The sequence below is a fragment of the Acanthaster planci genome, linkage group LG06 (genome assembly GCF_054643075.1).
Source record: "Acanthaster planci isolate LZ-2023a linkage group LG06, COTS_SCS, whole genome shotgun sequence".
NCBI lineage: Eukaryota > Metazoa > Echinodermata > Asteroidea > Valvatida > Acanthasteridae > Acanthaster > Acanthaster planci.
This window is the reverse complement of record NC_141782.1, coordinates 9129298-9152293: the sequence shown is the minus strand read 5'-3', so window position 1 is coordinate 9152293 and position 22996 is coordinate 9129298. Positions and strand designations below refer to the sequence as shown.

At 40.0% G+C, this 22996-nt stretch overlaps 1 protein-coding gene and 1 long non-coding RNA gene across 7 annotated transcripts in view; one reads left to right on the top strand and one right to left on the bottom strand.

Moving 5' to 3' along the window:
• LOC147798797 (uncharacterized) overlaps positions 1 to 6149 on the top strand; it is a 53866-nt gene extending 47717 nt beyond the window's left edge. For all 4 annotated transcript variants that reach the window (XR_015425540.1, XR_015425539.1, XR_015425541.1 and 1 more), the window contains exons 2-4: positions 4630 to 4776; positions 5310 to 5399; positions 6095 to 6149. This is a non-coding gene — a long non-coding RNA (uncharacterized LOC147798797). The remainder of the gene's footprint in view (positions 1 to 4629; positions 4777 to 5309; positions 5400 to 6094) is intronic.
• Positions 69 to 22679, bottom strand: LOC110975664 (engulfment and cell motility protein 1-like). 3 transcript variants are annotated; one of them, XM_022228332.2, is made up of 21 exons: positions 22537 to 22679; positions 21548 to 21743; positions 20261 to 20425; positions 19469 to 19638; positions 18895 to 18994; positions 18266 to 18369; positions 17566 to 17595; positions 15497 to 15562; positions 12812 to 12893; positions 12430 to 12480; positions 10380 to 10499; positions 10029 to 10142; positions 8072 to 8176; positions 7283 to 7391; positions 6483 to 6619; positions 5645 to 5814; positions 4518 to 4633; positions 3631 to 3732; positions 2623 to 2687; positions 2305 to 2385; positions 69 to 1872 (listed from the first exon to the last, which is right to left on the bottom strand). In XM_022228332.2, exons 2-21 carry the CDS (start codon positions 21653 to 21655, stop codon positions 1672 to 1674), a joined length of 2196 nt encoding a protein of 731 aa, XP_022084024.1. In that variant the 5' UTR covers positions 21656 to 21743; positions 22537 to 22679; the 3' UTR covers positions 69 to 1671. The 3 variants fall into 3 exon arrangements, with proteins under 3 accessions (XP_022084024.1, XP_022084025.1, XP_022084028.1); XM_022228333.2 differs by having other exon boundaries at positions 21548 to 21740; positions 22537 to 22677; XM_022228336.2 differs by lacking the exon at positions 17566 to 17595.
• Between the last annotated feature and the right edge of the window lie 317 nt (positions 22680 to 22996).

Below are 22996 nucleotides of genomic sequence, written 5' to 3'. Positions count from 1 at the left end.
CGACGAAGTTGTTTTTGGCCCACCTCCCTCACATAAAACTCAACAAACAAAATGTAGAAACACAAGAATTTTGGACTTACAATTGACTTTTTATTTCCCTTTTTGTTAGTGTACTGTATTACAACTCTGGCAATTTAGAGGCCTAAGCTTGCCTTTGTACAAATGTGGTATTGAATATTATCAGCAATAATTCAGCACTACTAAGTTACTGCACAGGAGGAATTATTCCCACTTTGAAACATTTCACACTGGTAAGATTCTTTTGAAGAATACATAGGGAAAGAAATAATAAATGTTCCACTTCACCGTGGTACCCAATAGCCTTTCCCTATAGACAAATCTGATTAGACGCCATACCTGGCAAGCGATCAAACTCATGCACATGTCTTAACCTGAGCATGCAGCACTGCAGCAAGTCACGCCACCCTATTGGTCGGAGAGGAATGTAACGCAAAGGTACCACCTGCATGCAAACAGGATGCCCCACAGTAATGGCTTCTAATTCTAATTCTTCCCGCCAGATCTGCCTACAAGTTTCCTGATATAACAAAATGTTTCATACAGTAGAAAGATACAACTAACACCTGATCTACAGAAAAACCAGTCAAATGTGTGATTTCACAGAACCAAGTCGGTAAGATTGACCAACTCTTAGATTTTTATTATGTTGCGAAAGGCAACCCTACACACAATGTCCACCTTATGAAAGTATTATCAACACAACTGAACGCAAAATTCATCAGTTCACAAAAGCAGAAATTTTCAATATATGGCCAGATATTTTAAAGTATATTTATCAAAAAGGGGTCATGATAAAGACCTGATGAATAATCCCAGATTTATACTGAGAGCATATAGAAATGCATATGAAACTAAAAGCATATCCTTGGACTCATTGTAGTTATTTCCATCACAAAAGCCTGTGTACAGCTGAAAACAAAAAACACATGTACAAAAATCAACTTGAAAATTCCAAGGCAAAGTACCAAAAGCTTTGGAGTTTAAAAAAACCCAAACCTAAATAAATATAACATATTTTATGTTGCAATAAAGCCTGAACTATGCATTTACCTCACTGGAGTACACCTAACACTTAAGATTGTATATTTTAGCAAATATTACATCTCTTGTAACCACTAGCAAATCTGCAGGATGCAACATAAAAAATGGAAAGTAGGATAAAGGACACAAATCTATCGCCAGAAGGACCAACTATCCCCCCCCCAACTTTCCCCTCAAACATATCTGACATCACATTCACAGGTTGGAAAAACCCAAATCTCAATTTACCCTTTAGCCTATGAGGCTGCAAACATTCCCTTTTCCTTCCTAACTTTAACTGTACGGCCAGCACTAGCTCAGAGAGACAGATGTGGAAACACATGTTTTCACAGATGAGTCTTACATGCAAGACGGCACCTTCACAGGGTGAAAATGGCCATGACTTAGGCATTATGCTGGAAACGAGAAATGCATTATGCTGGAGAAAATGAGAATCACACTACCACAGCAATGAAAGAATCAACTCATTTTTGTTCTGATTCTGGAGTTAGAAAGTGAGTCTCGATATCTGACGACACAAAAAGCCATCCCTCTAGCATCCTGCTCAACTTTATACACAAACCACCTTTCTAGCTTAGCAAAGTCAGCTCGTTGAACAGTGGTCTGACTTCAGAGCGAGTCGTAGTAGAAGTTGTAATCTGGAGGTGGTGGGGGAATGGGCGGGGGTTCCGATGGGATGGGGACATTGGCTGTATCCAGGAGACGCATCTTGATCTCCATGCTCAACAGCATCTCCAGGTCCTCCTCCGTTTGTTTGCTAACCATTGCTTTGCCCAGCAAGGCGTTGATGCCGTCATACCACATGTCAAACTGTCAGACAAGAAAGGCGAGAGATTGTGTGTCACCCTGGCAGCATCAATATGATTAATTTGGACTACGTTCCGCAAGAAAAGTTAAATGACAAGTGACAGTTGATTTATCCGCACCAAATGAAGTCATCGTGATGTGTATTACCATAGGACGGTCATTACTCCATCCAACACAAGTCAGGAGTTCTTGTTTCAATGACAGTTTCTTGAGGCTTTCAAATATATTTCTGAATATTGGAAGCATGATAATGGTCCATACTTCCCTGAGCAAGAAATGCTGCAGTAATGACAAGGAAAAACTGATTTCAGAATCAATTTTTTTTTACAAAAGGATAGGTCACTTAGAGGTTGCATTTTCTACAAGTTCAAGGACTGATCAGGAACTTTGAGTGAAAAAATCCAGTGATCATTCGAACTTCACTAAGACACTCACAGCTTCTTGATTTGGTGCCACAAAGTCCAGATGTTGCTCAGGCAGATGTTGAAGGATAGAGAAAGCCGATGTGACATTGCCCTGGAGAGATGGGTCAAAGGGCAGAGGGCAAAGGTCAAGCATCATCAGCTCTGTCAGATGTCACTGCTACCATGCACATGTATGCAATTCAAAGATTCCTTTGGGAATATTAATATTAACAAGTATGCTATACAATAAAATTGTATCATCAAAAACATTTGGTCAGCATTTTCCCTTTCTCTGTCTAACATCATAAGAAGCACTGTTTTCCAATTAAGTAAAAATACTGGAACTCACCCTGATTTGTTTGACATGAGGGCAGTCTTTCCCCACTAACACATCCTGGATTTCAGAAACTGGAACTAAAAGAAAGCAAATAGAAAGTTGCTGCAAGTACAATTTGGACAACCTCCACAAGACACTGCCATTTCTGAGTGAAGTCAGAATGTTCTACACAGCTGCCAGGCTTTATCCAAATAATCTGGCTGGCCATGACTAACCATCTATACTTCTAAAAACCAAGCACTTATTGCTAAAGCAGATTGCTGTTTAATGTCTCTCCAGAGGAGGTAATTATAAGAACAGTCGTGTAGAAGCAAGAATCCAAGTAACGCTTCACGCCAGCACCATGAAACAAAAGAAAAACAATACACATGGTGCCCATGAAGCCTAATTTGTTTGTTTTGGCTTTTGGATGGTAATTCTTGTTCTCAGCTTATGATCTACAGTGATATTACTCTAGTACAGAGTGTGAAATTATGGCCTGTAATTGAACAGTTTCTAATCATTCACATTATCTATACAGACAAAGTTACACCTACGCAAGAGGCACGTGAATCTCACTGACAATCAGCCCCATTTCCTGAGAGTAGTACTAATAGTGTACATGTTATAGACAAATCTGACAAGACGCCATTCCAAGGGGTCATTTACACTCATGCAGCAGTCTCAGCCCGAGTGCACATGCACACTTTGGCAATTGACTACTGCCTATTGGTCAAGGAGGAATTTCACACGCGCACACCATCTGCATGCGAACAGGATGGCCCCGTAGTAATGGCTTCTAATTTTAGTCGACGGATTTGTCTATACCAACACTAAAAGTTATACTGAGCAAGAGAATCTGACCCTCTGTGTAAGACAGAATATGTAACCTTGACAAATGGCTGATTAATAGCTGATGATGTCCAGGTGCTTGTGCCTGCTTACACATTTCGGTTTAAGGGTCTTCACCACAAATCACTTTGTTATCGTAAATGGCCCTTCAGGCTTTTGCCCCGACTTTGAGGCGCACTGAAGTCTTACGTTTGTTCGGAAGCGTCTCTGCAGCTGGTACAGTGTTCTCGTCAATGTCACCGTAGTGAAGCACCTTGTGGTTGGGAGTCAGTCGACAATACCAAAACTTGTCTGCAAGGAGAAGGTTGGGGGAAAGTCTTCCATGACTGTGGGTCATGTTTCAGAGTATGTACAATTGGAAAGCAAAACAATGCCATTCCTTATTTCTGCTGCAGGATGTAGGATTAAAGTTTCCAAATTAAGAACCTTTCAAAGCAAAGTTAAATTATGTTACTGACTTCATGTAAACAGAACAATAAAATGATCTCGTTTGCAAGTAAGTAGTCTGTAAGATTCCAGGAATGATTCTTCCAAATGATGCATAGTTCTTCTTCTTCCTTCCTGAAAGTTGCAGATCACATCATGTACATGAACACTGACACAGACAGTGATCAATTGTGAGCCCCCTTCCAACTACTAGAAAACAGGTATCCCCCCTCCAAAAAAAAATTCTATTACCCAATACCTTGAACACAAGTTCCAAAACCTGTCTGAAAACAAAGCACAACTTTTTACAAGTCAGTGGCAAGGGAGAAACACTTTGACATCTGGCTTTGTTCATTCATTTGTCTAGGACTACAACCAGAGCTGCGATATCAACCAGGCAGAGGTTTCACTGTGCCGTCTCCGATTTTTTAAAAAAGAAATTACAGTTCTGCAAGTACAGAAATGACTGTTCTGCAAGTACAGACCTACGTGGAACATGGGTACTAGGTCCCAATAAAGCCACTGAAGGACACACCTTTTACAGAGATACAGCATTCCAGAGGTCCCAAAATCAAGGCCCTCTTCGGTCCATTATCTTGGTTTAACTGCAAATTGAATTATTAACATATAACTACCAAACAATCTTGTACCTTTTGCCCTCCCTGACTTGTTGTACTTGTTGAACTGCGTTCCCTTCATGAGGTAATTCAGTCGCTGCTGCTTAATCAGTTCCATTATCTCTGGCTTAATCTCTTCCCGCAGCTCACTGCAAGATTATGAGGGAAAAACTTGAAAAGAGTCTGTATCCCAAGCCACAATAGGAAGCCCCACAAAAGGTTCTACATGACACAAAACACAGTAAAATGGGCCAGTCACATAGCAGTGTTTTCCCAACGGTGATAAATTTCTGTAAGTATTTCAACACCCAATATCATTTGTTCATTTTACAAATGTGGACAGGCACGCAGGCTGCAGTTTGAAACAGTGGAGCACTTTGTGTACGTACAGTTGTTATTCCCTTTTGCAGTAAAAAAAAAAGGATCAAACAAAAGTTACCTGCCAATTTTAACATTAAAATGGATACTGGTTTTCATTTCAAAACTGAAACCGCTCTCTGGTTTCAGTCCAGTTATAATCTCCCTACTGAGACACATGAAAAATGGGTTTTTGAGTGCTCAAGGCATGGACAAAATGTTCACCCATCAGGAAGACAATATTGATAGGGAGGTACATATAACTTACTGGCCTCCGTTACTATCTTTGTATCACACACGTGCCTCTACTTGTCATTAACTACCTCATCTGAGATGAGGAAGTAATCAAGATCTGGCTATCTGTACACAAAGGTATGGCTGACAGGTTAAAATGTCAAATGATATGCCTGATTTACCTAGGATTGGCATTTAAACATGCTTTCCCATTTGTTTTATGCACATAAAAAGTCTGTGGAGGCAGATTGTGTGCTGAACTAGAATTTGGCAGCTGTGCACCGTCTCCTGTGGTACCAAATACTGTTCCACGGCCAAACCCAGGTGTGTTTAAAAATATGAAGTTGTGGTAAAAAATACTGTACAGGAACTGTTCAAATATGAGAAATGACTCACGCAAATCACTATTTGTGGCATTTGGCTGGATATGAAAATTGGAATTTTCGGCCAGAAAAGACCACCGTCAAGTGTTGAACAGTGTTTCTCTTACCTACTCAACCCCCTTCACATTCTACACTGGTTTGTGCGACAGGATTTGAATTCTAAGAACAAAAAAATGAAATACTAACACAACGGGCGTCGCCTGGGAGTTCCATTCCTCTTTGTCTGAGCGTTCCTGCTGTCTCAGCTTGAGAATCTGGGAATAGTCAAAATGAAGCAACTTGGACCAGAACTGGTCCATGGAGGGAGAATGACTCTTCAGAGCACGCTCAATTTGTTCCTTGACAACGCTCATCACCTGAAGAAGAAGACAAAAAAGACCAAGGTGTTAGTCTCGGGTGATGAGATCATGTACTTGATTCTACTTCTAGTAGAGGAAGTAGTTAGCCCACATAGCAGTTTGGTTAATGTAGTTGTCACATTTTCATTTTTAAACAGTGAGGGGCATGTGTCAATTTCAGGAAGGGCCAAAAAGTAGATTAGATTTTCATTCCCAAACTGACTGCGTGAGCACTCCCTGGAATATTTATCTCCAGTCTTTCCCCCTTTATTTTCTCATTGTGACAATTTCTCTGCAGTTTCCTCTCATTTCAAAGCCGAAGTTCTAAGGGAATGGTGCTCTCACGGACTGGTAAGAGTCACCCTAGAGACCAGACCTCAAATAGACAGTAACCTTATTCTGAAATTCTGCTTGCCATTGTCCACATGGCCTAGTTATCAAGTTCACACAGACAAGATGCATGCATGTAAATACTTGCAGTAATTTGATACATCAATAAGGGTAATGACAAACTAAGGTTGTGACAGTTCTCTGGTTCTTTATCGGAATAAGTTACTGAAGTTGAAGCCAAATCTGACAAACCAGGATCAAATAGGACAATCACAAGTGGTTCCTTGCAGAAGTTAGATCCTCAGCTGAGTTTCAGAATTCTGTACTTTTTTCGTTTGTAATTTTTTTTTAATTACCTTTGGAAAGTCCTCCAACTCGGCTCTCATTTCCTTCCAGGTCTTGTTAAAGAGACGGATGCACTGACAGAAGAACTCCTTGAACGCATTGTCACAGGAGAAGAACATTGGGTAGTAGTCCTGGCCGGTCTCGGTAGCTGTTGGTGACAAACACAAAAATGAGCAACAAATGTTACCATAAATGCAGGGAATTGCCAATCTTGTTGGGTGATGGAGATTTGTTTGTGTTCTGGTTGCTCACTTAATGTTCCCTTCTTATTTAATTCTCAAGGTCAATATTTTGATAAGCATGTGTTTTCCTCCTAAATTAAAAGATGCCCCTGCCGTCTTTCTTACTTGCATGTACCTATGGAAAATGGTAAAGAAACTGTGGAGCTATTTTTCAAGCTAAAGTTTAAATGAACTAAAGTAATTAACAAAGAATTCAAAATTGCTGGAACCCAGTTGACAGAAATTTCACAAACCTAAGGCAATCGCACAAGGCAAGTAAAAAAGTCTCCAAGGTTACTTTTGCATTGCAGACCCTTCAAAAAATCTTTCACGATCAAATCCAATGGGCCCCCATTAACATTTGTACCAACAAAAAATTCAGATTCTAGAGATAGTCAACTGAAAAAAAAATTACCTCAAATATGAATTGCTGGTGAGTAATGCTCTTTCTGATACATACAGAAACATGCATAAGTGAAAAAAATTTCAGGGGAATCATTCTGTGGGCTCTCTTGCCCCCATTATCAACAACTTATCCAGACTCAGCTTACCCAGGTCTATGATATCGTGATTTTAGAAAGAATGCTTACGTGCTTCACCAACTTTTAGGATTTCACACAAAATTTTGGTAAGTGCAATGCTGGTTCTTGCAAACGGACATTCATGTTCATCTGCTCGGCAAGAGTTTTCTAAGACAACCTGGAAAAAAAAGAAAACAGAGGTTCAAATTTGATAAATCTAGATTTATCGAGATTTCAATAACTGCTCTCCACCAATGTGACATTTAAATGGCTTAGTGTTCAGTGCATTCTGGGAAATGCTGGTAGAGAGCTCCAGCAGCAATTCGCATTCAAGACCTAGAATTTCACATGTCTGGGCTAAGGTCAAAACTATGCTCCCCTTAAAAATGGGCAGCGCTGCCAAGATAAATCGACAGTACTGCCCTTTTTTCAGACTTCGATATGAAATCAGTATAAAAATCAGCAGGAAAAATTGGTTATTTCACCATGAAGTTTTTCTGCCATTTGATCCCAGAAAAGGATACTGTAACAATCTTATCCAACCTAATGCAAAACTAGTAAAGGTGAGTTGAATGATCAACTCCAACTTCCTAGAGATTCTTGAACATTTCTAAAATTCTCCAAAACATGGTAAACTTGTGGCATATTCTTTTTACTTACGTACAAGCATCATGCCCCACATATCATAACAGTGGCCTGGGTCTTATTTTTATATAGAGCTCAGCCACTGCTACTCTGCCACCCTCCCCAAGCCTGCAAAATCCTTAAAATCTCCCAGTCAACTTCAAAAGATTGAGATGGGTTATGAAGAGAAAAACCCAACTGGCAGCAGGTGATTCATTAGCACATCTTCTGTACCTTGGAATAACTCTCATTGTGTGTAGTAGCAAAGTAGTACATGCAGTCTAGGGCTAGTATTCCAGGCGGTACAATCATAAAGTCCATGGTAGGATTACTTATGTTCTAGGTAAGAAAGAGACAACACACAACACTGAATATTACAATATTGAAATTATAACCACATTGTGCTGTCCACTCCTTCCCCCAAAAAGAAAAAATTGGCTCATAAGAAACGAGAAACGTCTTATAACTTTTACTTGGATAACTTACAAACACTCAGCCCAGTGGTATGTGGCAAAAAAGGAGGGAAGTGACTGCATCACAGATATTCAGAAATTTTGTCAGCCTGTTGCAAATGTGTTCCACATGCGCTGACCGAGTTATCAAAAAATCGTTATAAATCTATAGGTTATCAAAAATCCTTAAATCTATCGGTAAACAAACCCACTACTGAAGATACAATAAGAAAACAGTGAATAGTGTCAGCCCATCGACAGTTGTTTTGGTTTTTGGTATTGTTCTTCCAATTCACATTCTCTCATCACTACTCTTCTCCATTCCTAACTGAATTTCTTCCCCTTGTTTCCATCCATTACATACATGTAAATATATCTTTGTAGTTATTGCTCACACTCATGCTGTTTTAGACAGCAAGATATAAAGGTTTGTTTGGAAAGAATTGGTTAAACGCTGGCTTGTGTATGCACCGTTGATATATCACTATTATCGATATGGGTTTGATATCGATATTGCCGATGTTGGTTAATTGGTAATATCGATATATCAAAAATATCGAAACTTTGAAAACATTGTTCTTGAAAAATATACCAAATATATCGCTACTCAGGAACAAATTTTATTAAAAGTACATGTACATGTGTATCGTCACATTACTGTAATTTTCGATATGCCACGGCTTACGTTGGTTCTCACACTACTGTTGTTTACCTTTTACAAACATAACTGTGCATGTGACATATTCACTTCTGTACTCTGTAGTATCACCATGGACCTAGCCTAAATACAACCACACAGAACGTTGGCATTACCAGGCACAGTGCATATACATACAGCTAACTTGTCCGTAGGCAGCTTTACCTCGAGGAAAAACTAACATAGGGGTTACAGCAATTAATGCATTGACACTACCCCCAATAGAGCGCATGTGCGTGTGTTGTATGATTCTGATGCGTCGTCAAATTTACATGTACAGTACGTATACTCTATGTTTACTGTATCGTGTGTTTACATGGTCCAGTTTTTGACAGCTAGTCAGGTACACGTAGCTTGCAATGAGGTAAACTTGCCGATGTAATGGTCTCATTTATCAGGCGTGCTCGGATTTCCAGAAGAACGTGCAGATAAATGAGCATGTTGCCAGGACGTGCTCACTTATCTGCCATGCTGATTTTTCCGCGCAGTGGCTTAGGCATACGAAGAAATGCAGATGAGACTGGGAGATAGGGGGTGGTGCAATCATTACAGATGTACATGTATGTCAAGCCCATAGAATTGGATATAATATCCAACTCTATGATCAAGCCATGAATGGACGTTGGAGAGGTATCCACGGTCCGTATTCTCATTGGTACAATCTTGCAGCTCCATACGCTGTTTCCCAACATGCCTTGAGGGATCTTAATTTGACTGCGCATGCAGCCTATGTAGTCGAGGTTGTTTGGAACTCAGCACACCCATAAAAGTGAAAAAAACGGGACTTACTGCGCATACGTTCGGGTGCTAGTTCAAGTCGCTCGGCAGTGTTGGGTTAATGCCCGGATAAATGAGACCGTTACACTCTCTTTATTTTTTCTTAGATAAGCTAATGGTGCATATAAACTAATATCAATATAAATAAAAAAAACGATGTATCGATATTGGCCAAGATACAATATCGACGGTGCCTAGGCTTGTGACTGGTGGAGGGGTTTAAAATACCAAGGTCTAGTACCCAACAGTCAAGTTATTGACTCACTGTGAACCCAAGTTTCTTGTAATCATTGATGACTGACGAGACACCAGGTTTTCGGGCATCGGAATCAGTACCAAAGGCTATCCGCCGGAGGTCAATGATGTTCTCTCTGTGTTTCTGGAGGTCAGAATCGTTCAGGAATTGACAGACATTAGAAATTCACTATTGTGTGAGGGCTGAACAAAGGAAACCTGACTAATGATATCAAAGTTGAGAGTGCTTCTGACTGCGTATGATTCCAGGAATCAATCCAAGACTGCAGACAACAAATTACGTGAAAAACCTCAACTGCCTGAAAACAAGCATGTCAGTTACAATAAGCTCATTAACATCATCATTTCTGCCTTTGATTACCTCATTGTTGGGATCAATCTTGGTGTTCATCTTCTTCTCTAAGAGGTTGAAGGTCAACTGCTGAAAGACGTACAGCTGGTGCTGCATTTCCGTGCCAACGGTCTGAGAACGGACAATTTTCTAGAAGACAAGAGATTGCATAGGCAATAATCTTACTTCTTAAATTCAGAAATACTTCCTTTAATCTTGGGAACTTATTGCCAAATTCTTTCTCAGTTATTTGAGGCAACTTTTATGTCATACATAGACTAGAAGATTGAAATTCTTAATGTTTTAATAAAGTACTTCTGATAGGTCTGGTGTGAGTGAAAACTGGTGCTAGAAGTGCATGAACAAGTTCTAAAATTAAAGACAGGTCTTGTGGTAACACCATGTGGATAGATCTCTTTTGGAAGAGGTATGGTTCTGACAAAAACTGGTGAGTGTGAACTCAACATTTCAACCAGTGTACTCTCGTCATCTCGTCTCGAGCGGAGGACAACCAGAAGACACTGGTCAAAATGTTGAGTTCACACTCCACGGGTCTTATCAGAACCATACCTCTTCCAAACGAAATCTAACCACACACCGTTACTGCCAGCCCTCTCTTTACTCTCTCTCCAATATGCAAAGTTTCAAGTCATATCTAAGTTCTTAAAGCGTTCCGTGGTCTAGAGTCATGTACTTTGAGCGGAGGTGCCTTATGAACATCCTGGAGTAAAATTCACGTAATGTTTGCATGACCACTAAGCCTTTGGGGTATTCTCACTTAAATTAATTGAGCAGGTTAAGACTTAACCCTGGCCCTCCTAGAAGCAACACATTCAATGGCATTCAAATTCTACCATATTTTTTTGTAGGATTTAGTGGTCCTCTGTTTTTAGATTTAGCGGTCAACAAAAGAGATGGGGTACAATGTGCCATTACTTTAACAGTGCCAAGGCTGGTATTCATCTAGAGCGCTGAACAATGCCAGAAAACCCCATTCTTGCAATGTGTTAGGTTTTGTTCATCACTGCAGCCATGTTGGCTCTTGTTGTATTAAGCAGGGTGTCTCAAGAAAACCTTACAGGGTTGTCAGGATCAAGTAAAACCATGGAGAAAGGACACAGAAGGAGCTACAACTTTGGCACATCAAAGTGCTCGATGATCATTGCTGCCTGATCAGACGAACAATAGTAAACATTCCAGAAATGCCTGATTACTGCCTGCAGCTTAGCCGGACAAGTGGGGCCAGTAATATCGTAGCAATACTTGTGGCATTTTCTTTGCAATTATTTACAGCTTATCACAGTGACCACGAAATTGAAAGAAAAAATATTTAACATTAGATATACTTTTGCCATCGTGAATATTTTTAAAGATTTTGATGCACTTTTCCATTATCCATTAAATGTTCGTAATTTATTTTGTCACTCCAAAACATCAGTTTTCAAAGTCTTTGTACGAATTTGGTTGAGACTGGCCGACATGTTGACCGCCACAGGACAGTAAAGTTCACGAAAAACAAAATTCACTGTTTCATTACAAGGAGTGATCATGAGCTCTAATAAAATACCTTTTGGGGAAATTCTGTAATAAAAATGATTCAAATAAAACACAAAATCTTATAAACAACTTGGCTACTTACTCCAAAAATATGTCTAGAAGAAAGCATTCGAAAAACACTTCAAGTACTCAGCCTAATAAAAAAGCAACTGTGGAAACATTAAATTTGGTGGTGTTGTCAGATCATATCAAGCACCAACGATGGCATGAATATTCAACTTCCTACACCACAGTACACAGCATTTTAAAGATGCAGATTACTATCTGAAATATTGTGGCGATGATCATGGGGTACAAAGGGGGCGCGTGGCTGTGAAATAGGTGGTGCGTAGCAAGCATTCACTGCGCTCTGGCTATGGACATACCGGACATGCCAGAAAGCAGTAATTGGCCAGATGTTATAGCCCGGGCAGTTAAAACTCCTTCTGTGCCCTTCCTCCATGGTAAAACTGAGTCACTTCCACTCTTGGTAGTTGAGACCGAAAACGGGCAAAAGAATGCAAGGTAAAAATGCTGCCGTTACCTCCATTATCACTGTTCTGATCTCCTTCGAGGAAAGGGCATCCTCCAATTTCTGTGGAAATGAAAAGAAACATTTATCTTTACATCAGGTGAGGTAAATTTTAGCACAAGGCTTAGTTCTTCATGTAGAGAAAGTGCACTGTTTTATTGAAGAGAATAAAATTCATGAACTTTGAATGTGATTAAATAAAGCCACACTGATTTCATTATAAAGATGCAGGCTACAAAAGGTTTTCAGAAAGCTTTATTTCTAAAAAAAAGTGTTAACACATTCACAATGACGAGTAAAAAAGAAAGATTATTTTAAAGGTCCATTTCATAACTCAAATCAAAATCAAATTGAGATGACATCATGTGTTCAGCTTGGTCAAGGAGAGTTTTACCTTTTTACGGTCTTCTGGTGCCCTCAAGCATAGTGCATTCATCAGTGCCAGACAATATTGCTGAATCACTGGGTGCTTGTTGCTGGAAATTTTTTAAGAAAGTCAGATCCTGGTTGTTAAATTCAAGCTCATTATCTGTACCAGAATTGGAAGAACCCCAATTTTGTTGTAACACTTAGAGTTTGAATTCATTCCTCTTGTAACAGAAATAGGTAATGTGGCCATCTTCTTACACAGACTCTCAGTTGACATGCAGATACATGCCACATGCAGTCAATGGAGTTGACACAGATCAAATTCAAGCATAACCCTCATTTGAAATGCACGTAATGCCTAATATTCCAAGATCTACCAGAATCCTCCATGAAATCTGTAGGAAGTTGCAGAATTGTAGAAGGTAAAGCCCTGCCACAATACTTAATTATAAGATCTACCAGAATCCTCCATGAAATCTGTAGGAAGTTGCAGAATTGTAGAAGGTAAAGCCCTGCCACAATACTTAATTTTACGTGGCCTTGAAGTCCTTTGGGAGTTAAAGAATAAAATATATGCCAATGGGCCCCGAGTGAGACCAAGACGGGAGGCAACTTTTCAAGAAACAGAGACTCCTTTGGTAGGAACTGCACTTCGCTGGTTTATGAATGACTATGAAATGCACGCATTGTGATTGCATCGCTACCAACAAAATGAACACTTCCAACCAACGTGGTCGTTTTCAAGCGATGAAGGGTGCTTCTGCTCAAGGCATGCAGCTTCCCAAAGAGCTAAATATTTTGGAGTATTTAAGGAAGGTTTCAAGAAAGAATGTCTGGAAGTTAGGGTCAACCCATAATTCCTTCAGATCAATTAACTAATAGAGACTAGAGTTGGGGGGGAACTGAAAAATCTCAGAATGCTAAACCACATGACTTCCATGACAAACGTTAATCTGATAATCTCACCTTGCTCTTTGGATAAAATGCAACTGCATGGAGCTAACATGCACTTATCCTGGCAATGATATGACACAGCAATAAAAACCACAGCAGAAGCTTCCAGTCATACAGAGAATCAATTATTTCTTTAACTTTAACCCACATTCTTACCGGCCGTTATAAAATCATCCTGTTTTTGTCTGGCCCCAGCTTTTTTTGTTTGATCTCAGAAATTGTATTGCTTCTTATGGTACGACCTGTACTGAGGCCTTGAACAGTCCTTTTTAAAGTAGAGGTGCCATTCCGAGGCTTGGCATGTCCCAATCACGACTGCTCAAGATGGCCTGTTTTTAAAACGTCACAGTTCATGTTTCAAGCAACTGCGCAAGTGAAGCAGCTCTGATGTGCAGCATTTGCTGGAGTTGAAATGCACTCGGCTCTCACAAATCCGTACTGTGAATACTTGCTTTGGCATCACAAACTTGCAAGCCAGTTTACATTATCACTTTCTTGTAAAGGAAAATGTAGGTGACACAGGAAGAGCGATGGTATGTTTAGTTTCCATGCAATGCCATGACTACTAACTGAAACCAGTCTTACTCAGTTTACCTTGATTCAAATTGAAGGAAAAAGGGTTTTGGATAGCACAACGGAGGCAAACCTACATGTCATTTCTTGAACTTGCTTCATGAACACATGCAAGAAGCACTGATAAAAATAAATTGGGAGGTCCAAAGCTGTAGAACTTTGCTTTTTTGATCAGAAAATTTAGGGCTTGAAATTTGTGGGGGCAAATGGCTGAAAAGAAAATGCGTGGACATGAAGGCTGTTCAGTCGGTGCAGAAATGGTTTAGGTGATATAGTGACACAACCGTGACAGTTGTCAATTGTGCTTGTGACAAAGGAGGCTTAAAGAGGCCGTTTCTCCTGACTGGCAATAGATGACATAGCACAATTTCTTTTCTCACAAAGTGGATGCTGGAAAGCACAAAAATGAGAAATCAGTCCTAAATAAAATCCTCTTGGAATGGCATTTTCTTACAGACAATCATGCAAATATTGCTTGTCAAATGATGCCTCATGCAATGCCCAACTTACGAAACGGACACAGGCTTAGTGGCAGAGGAGGCAGCAACCCCAACCCTTCCAAAGGGCAGGGTATACTTTGCCTCCTGGGCAGAGGAGGACAGGACAGGGAGAGAAGAGGATGACGAGGTGGGAAAGTATGAGGAGGAAGCAGATGTCACAGCAGAAGAGTAGAGAGGCGTGCGGCGATGTAAGTCCCTGGGAACAAACAGGACTTCAACAACGGTGACCAGCTCAACAACAAAGACACTGAGTTAAAAAGGCCAGTTTTTTCCCAGTTTTCACAATAAGGACCATAGAATATACAGCAGAACATGGTAATGAACTGACTACATGCAGGTTGAAAACAGCACAGATGTTTAACTTGGGGACTAACAGATGTCTTAATGGCATACAACAAACAATACCACTATGCAAAATATTCCAAATGCTTTCTAATGGAACTGCTCTGTACGTGGAATGACAGATTAGTCAACAATGTATATGTATCAAAATTGTACTTCAGTTTTCAAGATTTTTCAGATATCGTACATGTAGTTGTACTCAATGCAAGAGACTAGTATTCAATTATTTCCAGGAATTCCCTTGAAACTTCCTAAAATCTTGACTGGTGAAAGCTGGGAAATAAAAAAGCTGGATCGTGTAAAAAGTCTGATGCTAGACAGAGTAAATGATGAGTACTCACCTCTCCAGATGGGGTACTAGATTTGGGAAGGTGAGTTCATTGGCAATGGTGTTGTAAAGATCAGCGCTGGTAAAGGAGAAAAAAATTCCAAAAGGCATAGTTTTACCAGTTCTGCTATGGAAATATTGAAATAACCAAATACTGTAACAACTAATTTTCCCCCATGACCTTTCCATTGCAAAAGAAAATTGCAGGAAAGGCAAAAGATTACAGCATACAGATTATTCTAGCGACAAGAATGAGAGCCATTACAGCAACAGCACCACGCACCGTATATCTCTTTTACCAACAGGGTATGGTAACTTGCCAAAATGCATGCCCATTTCAAGCTTAACCCTAAAAGAGCTGGGGTTTTGTGGGACCATCTCACAGCAGGGGGTGGATTTTTTTATGGGACCTATTCTGCAAGAATTTGCCTGTCCCATGAGAACTTTTAAACCTGGCATGTATGTAAAGACATTTATTATTAGCACAAGTATGAAATATCAACTCGGTCCAACATACAGTTCTAGGCCACATGTGTATCAGCCTGTGGGCATTGCACACATGAGTGGAAAAAGTGTCCATATTTGGCTGACCTGTTTTTGAAAAATGGGCACTGTGTGAAAACGGTATGCCCCATTTTCACATATGTGTAATTGGTGTCAAAATGACTGCAAGACATTATTAATGAATAAAGTTCTGAGGGCTCAACAAATGAAAAAAAAATCACACTGCACCAACATCAGGAAAAACTTTGAAAGCGGTCCAAGCTCTTGAAGGGTTAAAAATGTACACATATGTGGTGCCACCACAGTAGTAGTGACTCTTTCGATTTGTCTGTATTTAATTTAAAGGTTTGTTTTAAAGAAACGACTAGCAGGGGCGAGATTGGAGGAAAATGAAATATCCACAAATAATCAACAAAGGTAAGGTCAATGGCCTACATCTGTGTTTACCTCAAGGCACTCCTTAAACTACCCATTTCTTGTGTTCTATTTCAACATTTGTAAGTAAACACACCTTCAACTCAGGGTATTCAAGATTTCAAACGAGATTGTTTGAAAAATTCTGAAATCAGAAAAAATACTGATAAATCTCACCCCATAAGGTCACACAACATTAGTGTATTCCAAACACTGAAAGGTTGGTTTATACCTGGTGCGAATGTAAACACAAAATTGTGACGGTAGATCAAGTACTCATGCTGTGAATTTGCGGAAGTTACACCCTTTTCAACTTAAATGATTTTGCTGCAAGCTTTTTGCAATGTCACATTGACTATGCTTTCACATTCGCATTGAAGTATAAACCAGCCTTATGCCAGTCACACAACACCACAAAAATACATGTATACACATAAACGTAAATGGAAAGACCTCAACAGGCAGCCAGCCCAAATGATTGCATGGTTTCCAAAATACTTGTACAGTCATTAAACTGTGCACCAAGCATGGAATGAAAACAAATTCAGCTTTTGTCATAAATTTGCAAAACAGATGTACCAACGGGGACAAAAACACAAAATTCAATATGTACATGTAACATCCTTCAAACCAATAGCAAAGATCTAAAACCTGTATTTCTATCTTTGTTTCCATGACTGAAAACAGAAAGTTGCCTAATGCACGCAACGCCCAAAATCTACAATTTGCTACACTAAAAAGAGCTGGAAACTGTTTCTAATCATCTTCATATCTTTGCCGCAAACCAAAAAAATCATTTGGCTAAATTTACCCTTCCATATAAATAAAATGACAGCAAAACAATAAAATGAAAGCCTTCTACCAGGAAAGAAAAACACATGTACCAAAGTACCAAACTGGACAGAGAGGTTGTACTTCGGTTCAGTAAAGAAATGCGAGCGTACAGCTGTTGTAATTTACCTTCATTTTTTAATACCAAATGAACAAAAAAAGAAACACCACACACTTCCTGATTCTCCTGAAGGGTTGTAGAAGATGTGAGTATGGAAATAACAAGGAAATTGAGGGGGATAAACACAACACTGTGCCAAAAATATGGAAAAAGATAACAGGTGCAGGCATCAACTGTTATCCTGTACATCTTGTTACCATGGTTACACTTACATCTCCGGTGAACATGGAATCACATGTCGTCTGTGAGCAAGGTCAACGTGCGAGCCGGATGTTGAAGAAAATGAAACGACCATTTAATCTTAACTTGACTTTGAAACAGACTTTTGGAAAGTTCAAAAAGTGACAGAATTTATTGGAACCAGATAAACCATGACAATTGTGTGAGCTCTCTGACGAAAAGCCAAAACGGCCTATGCAATGCATATTTCAAAGCAATTCTTGTACATGTATATGTAAGTGCTTCTATCTGTGAGTACTTCTTGGTTTCAGCTGATTTTCAATTTTTTCTTGTGTCGTTTTACGAGCATTTTTGGTACATTTTTTACTTTTACGCAAATTGAGCAAAAGTATGTCATCCAAGGCAGAAACCTTGGTGTTACAACTAAATGTACTTATGTACTGAACTTTGCCCCTAATTTTTGGATAATTTCTGCAAATTGTAGGTCCACAGTTTGAACAGAAAATTCCAGTAATGACATCGCAGCAACTCATTTGTCAGGAAAAGCATGGAAATTTTATATGTTATGAAAAAATGCACTTTTTGATGAGAGCAAACAAAAGACAAATGTCATATTTCTAACATTTAAGAGAAGAATGTCGCACAAAACATGTGCCCAAGAGAAATTCACATCATGAACCCCCAGATGATTACACCTTTTACAGTCCCAGCCCTTCATTCATTCTAACTCACCTGCTTAAGACAAGACTCTCTAAGATAGCCAACGCCTTGAGTGTGACTGTGCTATCACCAGGCTGCAGCACAGCTGAATGTGTGCGATTGACATAAGATGCAATCTGATTTCAAGAAAGAGTACAGATAAACTAATGTTAGACACTATAATTACGTATGCTAGATCTCTCCAAGCCAATGTAACACAAACATATATTGTCTAGCAATGATGGCACTAATTTTGGATGTGTGGTGCTAAGGTTTCGCCTGTTCAACTTTTTTTTAACCAAGTAACAATCTCCGTTTGGGTGACACAGCACGTGCCCCAGGGTTATAGAGGCGCCAAGAACCGAAGGGCTCATTTCGAAAATCTGCAGTGTATTGGTGTGGGCTTCCAATGCACCGTGCCAGTAGCATTCAGCTATTGCCCAAATCTGCCTGTCACAGACAAAGGGATACATGTACTTCTGCTTAGAGCACGTTTCCATTGTGAAGATGACAAAACCAAACAATGCAGTGCTGTGTGGTGCTAAATATGATTACATGTAACATTGCCAGTGAGCCCTTATGGATGATAGGCTAAATAATGCATCTGAGCTACTCTTGTTAATGCCAGTTGTAAAAATATAAGGGAAAAACAGATCCTTTACCCTCTTGATAAACTTGTTTGTGATGTTCTCCCACGGAATAATGGAATGCTCCATCAACTCAAGGAAACTTGCCAGAGTATAAGCAAGTGATTCTCCTTGCCTGGAAGAGAAAAAAACAGAAAGGAATAATTTTTGAGCTCTAATGAAGCTTATCGGCCAGTGATTTTGTTTGTGGGGAGTGTGTGGTCCAGCGGTTCAGGTATATGACTCATAATGTTCACGGGGTCAGGGATTCAAATTCAGCTAGATACATGTGACTTGATTCTCTCCATCCGGAAGAGTGAATGGGTGCCTGTGAATTTAGAGGCTGGGTGTATGTGTGCTGGTACTGGCTGCCAAATGGGTCTAGTGGACTGGACAGACACTGCATTTATGTTCTTTGTAAGAACATAATTAATTTAAGGTAAACAAAATATTAAGATTTATTGAACACAGCTTCAATCAATTTGTAAACAATCTGTGCACGTTGAATTTGAAGCTCTTCACTTCTAAAGGATCTGCGTTCCATGTAATATCTGTAACCGACCAAGTTACTACGAGTGCTTGGGCGAGATGCACACATGCGGATACTCACTCCGAACCTTCCTCTACCATTCCAATGAGTAACTCCCCTCCGCCCCGGGAGCAGAACTCCTGAGCAAAAGTGATATCGGCAGAGGCCTTGGAGAGTCTCTGCAGTGCACGCTGGATGTCCTCGGGACTCTCTGACTGCAGGGTGCCGAACACATCTTGGGCAGTTTTACCCTGCGTTTGTCATTGGAAATACATGTAGGCAAAATTCAAGCAGCACCTTTAAATGCTTACTGGCAGATTAGAAAGCTTCAACTCTTTTTAAAAAAAATCTCAGATTTGTTTTTAATTATCCCTAGAAATCACAGTTGTAAATATATACAGAAATCATTTTATCAAGAAATGCGGTGTCATTAACCCTTAATTTCCCAGACCCTTTGGAATCCATCCATAGATTTTGGAGATTTTTCTAGGATCTTCGAAGGTGAAGCCAAGGTACTATGCCTTTAATGAAGACTTAATGAGAGAATGTGGTAAAATCCTCCACTCTTGCAGAGTGGAGGATTCAGGGTGGTTCCCAGCAATTATGGCAAGGGTGCAAGGAATGAAATTTCTGCATGAAAATTGGTGAAGTTATGCACTGATAAAATTTTACTTTCCTTGCGCATGTGTTTGATTTCTGTTCAAAACTCAAGGTAAAACTGACTGGGTTGTCTGTCGTAACACATAAAGTACAGCTGCACAGGCTTTCTTCAGAAAAAAAATTCCTGGGATTTTCTCATTTTCTTCAACCAGCACATAATGGTGACATTTTCATATAACAGAAATGAGGAAATTGTTATTAATCCAGACTCACCGGCGAATCGGTCAGCTTCAGGACAATGCCATTGGTGAGGTCACTGCGGTTGTCCTCTGTGATGTAAGTCAGTTTATCATCAGTGTGTTGCAATGCATAGTCTCCTGGATTGCCAATGTTGTACATCTGGCACACCTCCTCCACAATGGTGGTTAGAGATTTGTTCTGTTAGCAACAAAAAACGGACACACACAGTGTCAGACAATTGATATTCAACACTGGAAAAGACTTCGTCTATTCGTATCAACTGCTTAGTAACTTGCCTCCCGGGGAGACACCTGCCCTGCAGGTGTCTCCCCGGGAATTACTTCTATGCACTACAAGTATGCTGAGCACAGACAAGTTACGCTCACCAACAACAGGTTACCAACCTGCCAACCCGAATGTCAGTTCAGGAATGGGCCTACTAAATTGTACCTGTCTTTTGTCGGGGAGTCAGGTTGGCATAATGCTTCTTTTCTCGCCTTTCACCTCAACGGCCAGGGTTCAATTCCTGGCTCAGTCTACATGGGAATTGTGATTCTGTGGGCTTTACCCAGAACATTCTTCTGGGGTTTTCCTCCCACCTCTAAAACTGTCTTTGCTTCTCAATGTCTCTTCTCCACAGGTTTCTTCAACCTTACAAGCTGCATACATGTGCATGTACAATGCCTGGGACCATTTTAAGGAATCCTTGCTTTTACTACCAGAAAATAGCATCTCTGTGAAACCCTGCTCTGGGCCCAATTTCATAGTAAAACAGCTAGAAAACAGAAAATTTGCCAATTCAAATAATAATAAGAGTAACGACTGTATTTATTATATCAAAGCACAAAAATTACTCAGGGGATACAAGGCACTTATTGTTATTATCCCTTCTCGCTGGGCTACAAGCACTCCTCAATCCAACTCAGCTCCCTGGGGAGTATACACGTACATGTACAGCTCGATGATGCAAACTCTGGTGCAAACGGCTAATCAAACACAACAACCATCTCAACCCTACTGGTACCTATTTATATTCCTGGGTGGAGAGAGGCAATGGAGAGTAAAGTGACTTGCCCAAGGTCACAACATGTAACCAGCAGCTGGATTCAAACCCCCGACATTGTGTTCGTGAGTCACAAACCCTAACCACTAGCATGACTAGGCCACTTTTCAAAAAATGTATGTGCTAATTAAGTAAATTAAATCAGCTAACTCATTCTTGTGAGACCAATGTTTCCCTGTGCTTCCGTGCTTGGTAGTTCCTTGAAACCAGCCTCCTGCTACGGTAATCTAGCCTTGAGAGAACCCAAATAAACTCACCTGATCCCAGCAATAGAGTTGCCCAATCTTTCCCTCCATCTCCACCGCCAGGCGGATGATGGAGGGGTCAGCTCTGGATGTGTCAATCAATGTTACGCTCGTCATCATGGATTTGTTGTGGTCTGCTGGATGATCAGTTGGTCAGTTGTCTCAATGAGCCAAAATTGATGGCTCCTTTCAACTTCAGGAAAACCTGCTTGATTTTGAGAAAAGATTAATGCTACAGTTCATTGAGTGTATACATGTATATACATGGTTGTCAAATTTTTGAAAATATTCACTCAAAGACTTCAATGCATTGGTTTCAATGTGAGTAAAGTAGTAGTTCTTTTCACACACAGGGCCTACTGTATTGTCAGCAATAAAACATAAAGCATAGCCATCACCCATCCGGCAATACAGAGTGTAGGCCTACATGCATGACATCCATGTAAAATTATTTTGAATCTGAGGTTTGAGGACTGTTAATCTGTAATTTGTCCCTAGGCATTTCAAAAATGCAATTACAATCTATGTTTTAAACCTTACAAAGTACGAAGGAAGTGATATGTCCCTACATGTAAAAACTAAAAACGTCGAAGTTGGCACAAATGGCAGGGAAATATTTTGAAGTGCTTGCTAAGCCTACCGGTACTTGGAAGTTTTTAGAGTTTTGACCGATTTCACAGCGTTTGTGAACAAGTAAAAACTAAAGGTGTCAAGTGATGCCCGTATATGGAACTAATCCTAATTTACCAATGCAATGTAGAATTAGTGAGATACGTGTACATGTACATAATGGATGGAACTCCTGATTTAGGCCCTATTTCAAATTCATAAATTGTAGGCCTGTCATTAGGACCCAGAAACCCGGAAGTGCCCGCAAAAATTGTGATGATGATTGTGCAGTCATTGTCAAGAGCGTGAAAGGCTAGCTGAGACCTCAGGGGAAAACAAATTGTCAAATGTTTCCATCATTTTATCAGACGAAAAAATTTAAATTAATTCACCAAAAATTTTCACGCGAATGATGTGCGTTTATCCGGAGAGTCAAGAGGCAAATTCACGAAACTCCGTGGGCATGGCGCCGACGATGTCACCGAAACGAAGGAAGTTGTGAATTAACCTGGTTCCCTTCGCACCACGCTTTCTTTTGTGTGGTGATCATTAAGATTGCAGGGCACCAGTTGGAGTGGTGAAAATAGGGGGTGGGGTTTGTTAGTGCAGTGTTTTTGCACGGGGGGGTACTTTTAGTCGGATTCAATGTGTCTAATTCTGTGTACTTCACGGGATTCATTTGTTTTTTAAAGCAATGACCCATTTAAGTATGAATCAACCCCAGTACTTATCCAGCTTTCCCTTCTGAGCATCATGTTTTTGAAGATCAGGAATCCAAGTCAGTCAGGTTGTGGATCTCAAAGATCCAAAATCATACCCCAAAAGTTCTGTACTAATGATTTTTGCCGTTTT